The following is a 10,076-nucleotide window of genomic DNA, read 5'->3' as shown; positions in this document are numbered from 1 at the left end:
GTCTAGCATGGATTAGGGGTTATTCTGTTCTCCACACTTGTTTATTGTCAATTTTTCATAATTAAATGTTTGAAAACTCACTTCTACAGAGGCCATCCTTGCCTACCCTAACGGAGACTACCTCTCCCCATTATTTTCTAGCATATATCCTATTATCTTTATGGCACTTGCCACAATGTGATTTTACACTATCTACTAATTTATTTCTCTCTGCTAGAATTTAGTTTTCCCAAGAATAAAAACCTCGCCTCCTCCACACTGGATGCCTGTGCTGGTGCGAGGGCTGGTGAGTGTGTACAAGACTGGTTCTTGGTAAAGGGCAGAAACACCAGCTGGGGTAAGAGTATGATAAACACATTCATAACAAGGCCCTCCCCCGAAATACTGGAAGAGGGGAGCCTTGAAAGGAAGAGAGATCCAACCATCAACCCCTGGTATCTGTGGAGTGGACTGACTTTGGGTTCAGCTGTTTCTCCACCTGTATGAGAAAAAGAAATTAGATTCACATTTTTTTTTTAAAGCCATGAATCTTTTAACAAAATCTCTTGAGACAATCTGATATGTAAAATAAAAAGACACAATTGTCAAAAGCAGATTTATTGTTATAGTTCAAACACAAAAGAAAAAAAATCGTCCAGTGGTTATGAGGAGTCCAGGAAAACCTGTCCCAGTAATGCCAACTTGGAGGTAAAGGGCTGACTCGGGCAGCTGAGCAGCGGGACCTTCTGCTTGGCAGGCTTCTTCTCCCTCATCTGGTCTTGGCTTTCAGGTGAGGAGAACGTGCCTGCCCCTGTTGGAGGTTGCCATGGCCCCGAGCTCATCGTTTTTTTCTGAAACCTCGACCTGTTCCGCTTGAGAGAGTAGAATTCCCTCATCAAGTCTTCCACTTCCCACTGCTCTTCCTTCAGCCTCTGGCAGCAGTGCAGAGCTGCGGGGTCAATGGGGTGTGCCTCTGTGTTGAAGATGTAACCCCCTGCGCCCAGGATGCACTCCCCATAGGGGGTTATCACCGTATCGAAGGTGGAGCCGTTATTGTGGATGAAGTTGGTGGGGTCAAACAGAAGGTAGAGGTATTTCACAGTCTCGGCCAGGAAGAAAGACTCCATGCGGTTGTCCAGTTTGTGGTCTCGCAGATCTTTGATCTGCCGCAAGGAAGAGGGAAGCGGGTCAGAACCAGCATCACCCAGGAAGGGGAGGGCCAGGGGGCTGCGTTAGGAACTCCTGCCCTGCTACTTAGCAGCTGAGCACCAACCCCAGGGCTTGGAACCCTAAAGTACAGTCACAGACTAAGTCTCAGCTATCACTCCTCCAGTGAAAACCCTCTGCGGACATCCCACTTAATGCAGACTAAAAATCAAAGTCCTTACAGGTCCTCGTGTCCTGTCCCTTGCTCTCTCTCTGCCCTCTTCCATGCTCTCTCCCTTGTTCTGGAGAGTCCAGCCAATGGCCTTGCTGTTCCCTCGTCGGCAAGCCTGCGCACTCCCACCCCAGGTGCTCCACGTTGCTTGTTCTTTGGGCCTGGAGCACTCTGTCCTTCAGACAGCTTGCTCCCTCACTGCTTTGAGGTCTCTGCTCAGATACTATCTCATCACAGGGTCCTCCCTAACCTCCCGAGGCCACATGACAATTTCTCTCCCCTTTATCCTACCTTTGTTGTGACATACACAGATGTGTTCATCCCCTTTAATGACATTGTAAAAAATGTAGCATCATTTACTTCACTACTCTCCCTTGATGGGCATTGAGGTGGTTATCAAGTTTTTGCCACTGTAACAACTAATTAGAAGTCTTTATGAAGAAAAATTCATGTTAAGTTTATAGTCATGGATGAATAAGTTTACTTCTTACACTTATTTTCTCATCTCAGAATTAGAAATACATGGTCTTAAAATGAATACTCAGTGGACATCTATTTTTCACCAAAAAATGTGACTAAAATATGGACTTGATGTACCAAGAGTGATTATTTGTCAAAGGCTAAGGAGTCTGACGCCTATTCCCATCATTTTCCTTGGAAGAGCTCCAGAGGGCTTTCATTTTCATGGAAATAAGTCAAGTGTTCTTACAAAGTCCCCAGTGGACTTATCCACTTTGGCTTTTCACAAAATACAACATATTAGACACTAAAACATATCATTGCTTTATTTTTCCTCTACATAAGTAGGTCTTTTCTTTAAATAGATGTATATATATTCTACTTACAGAATATAACCACTTTATAAAATTTTGAAAAAGGATTTTTTTTTTGGGGGGGGGGGGGACCTGTTTTTAATACCATACCCTAAAAATTCACTTTTTGGTGAATTTTCTTCCAGACAATTTTCTTACACATCTGGTTTTTACATGTCTGTAATGGTGATTTATTTATAGCTTGCCTGCTTGGGTCCCTCTAAGGATGTGACATGGCTCTTATCCTTGACCCTCTCAATCCCTTTTCCACAGAGCAGCTAGAGTGATCTTCCTAAAACACAAGGCAGATCATGTCACTGCTCTGCAGTCAATCCTACCAAGGCTTCTCATTTTCAGCAGAACAAAATGCAATACCTATATGATTTACCCATTGCCTCCCTCTGGGACTTCTCTCTTCCTTTCCCTCCTTGCTCACTCCACTCCAACCATACTGGCCTTCTTTCTGTCTCTCAGATACACGTTCGTTGTTTTTCCTACTAAATTGTCAGCTCAGGGGCTTGGTCTTTTTCATTGCTAGGACCCTCAGTCTAGCATAGTACCTGGCACACAAAAGACATTCAGTAAGCATCTGTGAAACTACTAGGACTATTTCATTAAGGACCTCCAGGTTTGAATATACAGCTATGGGACTCTGTTTCCCTTCCAGAATTCAACTTATAGGCCTTTCCACAAAACTTTTCACAAAATTTACCCTTGTCAAATAGTCATGTGTCCATCTCGGAGGTCCCTTCAGTACTAACATTCCAGAGGCTTTTTAGCAGCAGGGGGAGACATTTCTCAGCCCTTGGGCCCATGGAAACACTTACTGTAGCAAATCCACACTCCACCTTGCTGATTTTTTCAATGGATTCCACAGCATCTCTTCCGAGTTCCAAGAGGGTGGGATCCCCCGTGGCACGGTAGAGGTACATTGCGCTCTCAATGAGTTCTGTAAAGTCCGAGGCAGACCCTTCTCATCCAGGAGCTGAGCAGGGAAGGCCCAAAGCCCACTTTGGGCAGTGAGAGACTCCTCCCCTCCATACCTTATCCATCAGGCCCCAACAAGGAGGAATATGGGACAGCTTCCTCAATGCTGAGTTTCCAGAGCCAACATCCCCAAAGCCTGAAGCTTAGTGGAGATCAGCATTAAAACTGTCTATGGACTCCCATCCTAATGGAGAGAGAGGCAGTCAGGTTCTGGGACAGGGAGGTAGCAAAGGCTACTCTCTGTCTCCCAATATTTGTGCCCCCCTTCTTCCTTAGTAACAGAATCCTTAACCATAGCCAAGCACACAATTGTTCAGACTGACAACTCTTCCCAGCAGCCAGGTGTGGGATTAAGGTCCCTGACACCATAAAGAGCCATATATGGCCAGAGGTGAAGGAAAAATAAATGTCTATCTTTTTTCTTTAAAAGATGTTATTTATTTATTTATTTGAGAGAGAAAGAAAGAGAAGGAGAGAGCATGCATAAGCAGAAGGGAGGGGGAGAGGGAAAGGGAGAAACAGACTCCTCCTTGAACAGGGACCCCTGCATAAGGCTTGATCCCAGGACTCCGGGATCACGACCTGAGTCAAAGGCAGATACTTGACTGACTGAGCCACCCAGGCGCCCATAATGTCTGTCTTAATTAAGCTACTACTCACTTTCTGTCACTCACAGCCTAACCTAATCCTAAAACTTAAGAGTAAGAGCTTGTCATTATGAGGCCCTTTCTAAGATGGGATGGACAAAAAGACGGTTAAGATATTCAAGAGTCAATCTTCAATCTAACAAAGAAAAAGCCACCAGTTCACTGGGCCCGGAACACAGTGATAGCCCTGTTCGATTCTACAACCACAATTGGAATCTGGCATTCAGACATGGGGCCCACTTTTGGATGAATATTAGCCAACAGGAGTCTATCTGCTGAGAAAATTTATTCTGGAGAAAAGAAAACACAGAAATATGTGTTAATTGCTTTCAAATATCTGAAGAGCTAGTATGGAAAAGAAAGATATAACTTCCAGGGTGGCCTCACTGGTGGGAGGGTACAGCTCAACAGACTTTTCTATTTCTTCATTTGTCTTTCTCAGAGAGGAGAGAACGTTCCCCTCCCTAGACCAATCTTTCCTCCCAATCTCCTCCCCTGCTTCCTCCTGGACCTCGATCAGCACTTTTCTCCTGTTGATTTATTACTGCAAACTCCATTTCTTACTTTTGGAAAAAAAGATCTATGGCTGTCTCCCAGTTCTCTCCAAGCTTTCCCTCCCTTTATCTCATGGGTCTCTGCACAATTGCTAATTTAACTGCTCATATTCAAAGATACAGATTGGGGCACATTTACTGATAAGTGAACACTGTGTATGTTCAAAGAAAGAAAAGAGTCCTCCGGGGAAGCCTCCTGTTCTGCTGCTAGCACCTGGCTGGCTCAGTGCACCCAGGGCCAGCCATCTTGTTTTCTCTTCCTCAGATATGGGCCTATGTCTGCTGTCATTGCTTTAATTTCTTGTATATCAGCCAACTCTCTAGAACAGGGTGGCAGCCCAAGGCTTAGATTTGGACTTAGGTGGGGAGGTAAAGGCCCTCAGAGACCTTTGGCCAAGTACTGTGCCTCAATACTGCTGATCAGATACACATACCAGAGCGAGCATACAGAGGAGGACACTGGCCAATCTAATGAAAGAGCAGTACCTTACCTCCCAATCACTATTTCTGTGGGGTAGGAAGGATGACTGGACTAGGGAATTACTGGATTCCTGGCTGTGCTGCCTTACTTTCCACTGGTGCCCTCCTGCCAGCCTATCCTGCAAATGGAACAGGGTGCTCTGGAAGCAGTGAGCTCCCTGTCACTGGTGCTAAGTGAACAAGAGCAGATAACTGCTTGCCAGGGCAATGACGGGAATTGCAATTAGAAGGCCTCTCAGGTTCCCTCTAACTCTGAGAATGTACAAGCCTACATCCCACATTTAGTCCCAAACCGTCTTCATTTTATCTATTGGTAATACTGGGTATGGCACCTCTGAGAGTTTTCTCTTAAAAGAGAAGAAAAAGCTGTGAGAATAAATGCATGAGAAATACTGAGAACAGTAGCCTTGAGGAATCAAAGTGACTAACGCTCTTTGTAGCTGCTGTTTTACTTCCTCTTCTGATCCCCCTCCAAAACTCCCACGACAATCTCTTGAGCTAGAGGAGGAAGGAAGTGGGGTAGAGGAGGGCAGAATGTGCAGAAGGCGCCAGAAGGCCTGTCCCACAGCTCAGAGGCATTCAGGTGGGAAGGGGGGAAGAGTCCAACAATAGGAATGTAACCCATTTCAGAGTGGGGGATGACTATGTGTGCTGACTAAGCTTCCTTCCTCTGCTCCCCATCCCCTTCCCCTTCTCCTTGCAGTGTTTACCTTCCCTGCAGTGAATCAGAGGGTCAGAGCTGGAAGGGAACTTTAAGACAGTTATCAAATGTGGAATACCTTCCTACTCTGTGCTTTGATTCCTGAACTGCACTTGGGGAGGTGGATGAGACCAGATGATTCATTCCTAAGGCCTATTCCCGAGTTCTAAAACTCTGTACCCCAAAAGCCTAACTCACCTGACCCAGTGACTTAGGAAGTTTGTCTACATTTCTGAAATTCTGATGGCAAGAACCCAAAAGGAGTCAACCTGGCTCTTCCCTTTGCACTCAGTTGCCCGAGTTTGAAGGAGCCTAAGATTTAGTTAAGAGGCCCAGGTTCCCGTCCTACCTCCTATACTTAGTCTTGGACAAGCCAGTTCAACCCACCAGGTTCAGTTTCCTTATCTGAAAATATATGGATAAATAAAATCATCCAGAGCCACTGAAAGCATCAGATGGGGAAAAGCATTAGCTTGTGAACACTTGTAATTTATGGAGCCTCACAGACACATGAGGGTTTGGGGTTCCAAGAACCAGAGACTGCAGGTGCTGTGATGGGCCAGAGATGTGGCTTACCTGGCCGAAGAGGGTAGCCCTCTCGCTTCTCTACTGTGTATCCCTGAGGAATGTTGTAGAATTCTGGGAGCCCCCCAAACTGCTTCCATACAGTGTAGTAGTTGAGGAAGGTCCTCATAGCATTGTCAATGTCCCCAATGAGGCTCTGGAGGACAGAAGTGGTTGTCAAGCAGGCAGTTACCAGGCATAAAAACCCACATACAAAAAAAACTCCACCTACCAAACCCCACATACAATTCAGGGAAGAGACAGCAAAGGCTTTGGCATCACAAAAGCCTGCGATCAAACTGAGTCAGCCATTTATTCATTGTGTGGCCTTGCGCCAGACACTTACCTTCTCTGAACCTCATCTCTCCGATGCAAAACACGAAGCATCTAAGTTACTGTGAGGGGCAGAGTTTCGTTTGTATTCAAAGTCCCTGCTCAGTCAAGACCGGCTACTAAACCGGTAAACAGGTAAGTCAGCTATCTGGTTCAAAATTTTAAGAATAGGAAAAAGGTTGATTTTACTAAGTCTCACTCCTACCCTATATCCTGAATCAATTTGTATTTGTTTGTAAACAGAAATATGTATGAGACTGTATTATTTTCCCCACATAAAAAATAGCTTATTAAATATGTGGTTCTATACTTTCTTTTATGCATTAAACAGTAGATTTTGATTTTTCCATGTAAGTACATAAAAAGCTCCCCCTCCTATTTATACAGTTGCACAGTATTCCACTGCTTGGACCACAATTTAACTAGTTCCTTAGTAACAGCCAGCTGGATGGGTTCTGATGTTTTGCTATTCGTTAGATCAATAGTGTAGTAAATAACGTTGTACACATGTCACCTCAGATATGTGCAAAATTTACCTATTAGACAAATGTCCAGAATTAGGATTGCTGGGTTGGAAAGTATATGCATTTGTCATTTTACCAGCTGTTGCTAAACAGCTATTAATAGTAACATAAGCTTGCAGAGAAATAGCTGACCTTATTGACATCTCCTTCAGGTGCCTCATGGATAGGACAAACTTAACATTTCCCAAACAAAGCTCTTGGCTTCCTCACTTTCCCACAAAGTTGCCTCCCTAGTGTCACCTCACCCTTCTTTGTAAATGGCACTTAGCAAATGGTGGTCATCTTTGACAGCTCCTTTCCCCCACCCCCATCCGTTCCATCAGCAACTCCTGTCAATTCCATTTCTAAAACAGCAAGATTTCTCTCTCTGTACCTCCAGCACCATTACCTGCTCTGGTCACCAGCATCTCATGTTAGGATCATCCCCACAGTCTTCTCGCTGCTCTAACCACTTGTCATCCCTCCTGTCCCTCTCCAGTGTACTCTCCCCGATGCAGCCAGAGTGACTGCCTTACTACATACTCCAGACCTCAGGGCTTCTCAGGGGCTTCCCTCCTTTAGACTGCAGCCATACCACTCTTCTCTGTTTCTGAGAAACACCCAAATCTTTCCTGTCTCAGGACCTTCACACATGACATTTCCTCTGTCTGGAACATAATCCCCCATCTCTGATTTGTGAGATACCAGCTTTGGTATCACACTTCTGAGAGGCCTTCCCAAGTTAAGTCCCCATCCAACACTCTTTTTCAGCCTCTCATTTAGTATTCTTCAAGGCAACTTATTATTTTATGCATTTGTCTACTTAATTTTTTTTGTGTGTGTTTCATTCTATAAACTGCACAAGGGCAGGGCCTGGAACACAGCAGGCATTCAAATATTTGTTGAATAAATGAAGAACAAATTGTACATATCAGAGCCTCCTTTCTTCATCTATAAAGCAATGTTCACCTGAGTGTGTTGTGATAATTGTGTGTAAAGTGCCTAGCACCTAAATTATTCTCTGGTAAATATTTATCACCTCTATGTGCCAGACAGACTACAAGGCACTGGCTAGATGTGCAATAAACTTAGTTATATGTGTGTATATATATTTTTTTTCTAAGGATTTTATTTATTTATTTGACACACAGAGAGAAAGCACAAGTAGGGGACGGGAGAGGGAGAGGGAGAAGCAGGCTCCTCGCTAAGCAGGGAGCCCAACGTGGGGCTTGGGCTTGATCCCAGGACTCTGGGTTCATGACCTGAGCCAAAGGCAGATGTTCAACTGACTGAGTCACCCAGGTGCCCCTATTTGTGTTATACTCTCACAGAGAATGAATCCATGATCCCCGGTCAAGTCAGGAAAAAGTACCACACCAATGGAGATGAAACACTTGCTAATCACACCCTCTCTTTTATTTTCTTAATTTACATTTTAGGAAATTTGAAAAATAAAGGTATAAAAAAGTCACCTTAACCTCACCACACAGATAACATAGTTTGGATATCTATCTTTCCAATTTGTATTCTATTCAGTGATATAAGTATTTTTTTAAAACATACAGGAATAAGAAGACAATCTCTTTCTTAATCTTACAGTATCAGCCATTTACATTTTTGTCTTCTATTCCTTGATGTACAAAACCAAACTCTTTGTCTTCTTCTATTCCTTAATGTACAAACTCAATACAGTTGTAATCAGTTTATTTTTTTTTTTGTAATCAGTTTACACATAATGTCTTCATGTGTATTTTTGTTATTGTTAAATCTACTTAAAGAATCAAACTTAAAAAAAAATAAGTATCATTTCTAATTTCTCACTATGGTTCAATGGTATGTTTCATTCACTCATATTTTCTTAATTCTTATTCACTACCTCTTCATGTAACAGGAGTTTACATATTTTTTTATTAAAGTTGTATAGTGACCAATTCTATTAAAATACAATCATTCATTTTTTCCTCTGTTAGTGGGCATTTGGATCATTTCTAGGTTTTCTTTGTCAAGAACTTTGCTGCTAGGAATATCTGTATACATGACACATCTTTCCCTCTTGAATTATTTTCTTGGGGAACATGCACAGACATGGAATTTCACAGGGTCAAAGGGTGTGATCAGTGATATGTCTGAGTTGTACAAAGTTTCCCAAGAGGAATGTAGTCACAAATAGTTTCAAGGCAATAGATTTCCAGATCCTCTACTTTCCTGAACTGGATCTGCCCGAAAAAAATGCTTGTAACACAAAGGCAAGCTATCTATTTTCATTGTTTCCTTCACAGTTATCCTTCTGCCATTTTATTGCCTGCAAAGTGTACCCACCAGCAATCTCTAACCTTCCTGTGGAACACTGTTCTGGGGAATAAGGACTTCCTGAACACCTAACTAGGTTACATTTAAATTAACTACATTTAGGTGTAGTTATTGGAAAAAAGGAATGACTCTAACCACTGCATAATAAATTCTTTTGCATATCAGATGGTTTCTAATACTATGCCTTCAAAAAACTGGAAGAGGAACTGGATAAATTGCCAGCAAAGGGATCATTACAAATGATTTCTGATGACAGATTACAAGATTTTCATTACATAAAGAATGAACTGTATGTATAGTATTGCCATTTTTTGTAGGTCAAAGAGTGGAATACTGGCAGTTTTATATAGTTCAATCTATTAAGTCAATGATTATAAAGAACCAAATAACGGGTACCTGGATAGCTCAGTCGGTTAAGTGTCCAACTCTTGATTTTGGCTCAGGTCATGATATGGAACCCCACCAGCTCTACATTAGGCATGGAGCCTGCTTAAGATTCTCTCTCCCTCTCCCTACTCCCTTCCCTCTCCTTTCCTCATGCTCTTAAAAAAAAAAAACAAAAAAACTTAATGACACTGTAATAATCAAAATCTACATATTTATGAGCATAAGTCTCCTCAGCACTGACATCTAAAAAATCAAAACAAGAATAAAACTTTTGATACATAACCATGTCCCATTTTAGCAATATGTATTATTCACACACAAATATACAAACAACTTAAAAATAAAAAAGTTCCCCAAATCTAGGGGATCCCTGGGTGGCGCAGCGGTTTGGCGCCTGCCTTTGGCCCAGGGCGCGATCCTGGAGACCCCGGATCGAATCCCA

At 42.9% G+C, this 10,076-nt stretch overlaps 1 protein-coding gene across 1 annotated transcript in view; it reads right to left on the bottom strand.

The window, feature by feature from the left end:
- Positions 1 to 581: 581 nt before the first annotated feature.
- Positions 582 to 10,076, bottom strand: part of EDEM2 (ER degradation enhancing alpha-mannosidase like protein 2) — a 29,674-nt gene continuing 20,179 nt past the window's right edge. Inside the window, exons 9-11 of the mRNA XM_041733122.1 lie at positions 6,114 to 6,258; positions 2,997 to 3,118; positions 582 to 1,142 (exon numbers count right to left, since the gene is read on the bottom strand). Coding sequence (XP_041589056.1) covers positions 642 to 1,142; positions 2,997 to 3,118; positions 6,114 to 6,258 — 768 coding nt within the window. The 3' untranslated portion in view covers positions 582 to 641. The remainder of the gene's footprint in view (positions 1,143 to 2,996; positions 3,119 to 6,113; positions 6,259 to 10,076) is intronic.

Source organism: Vulpes lagopus, chromosome 18, assembly GCF_018345385.1.
Source record: "Vulpes lagopus strain Blue_001 chromosome 18, ASM1834538v1, whole genome shotgun sequence".
NCBI classification, from domain to species: domain Eukaryota; kingdom Metazoa; phylum Chordata; class Mammalia; order Carnivora; family Canidae; genus Vulpes; species Vulpes lagopus.
The sequence above is the reverse complement of the archived record's forward strand: the minus strand, read 5'-3'. Positions and strand labels throughout refer to the sequence as shown.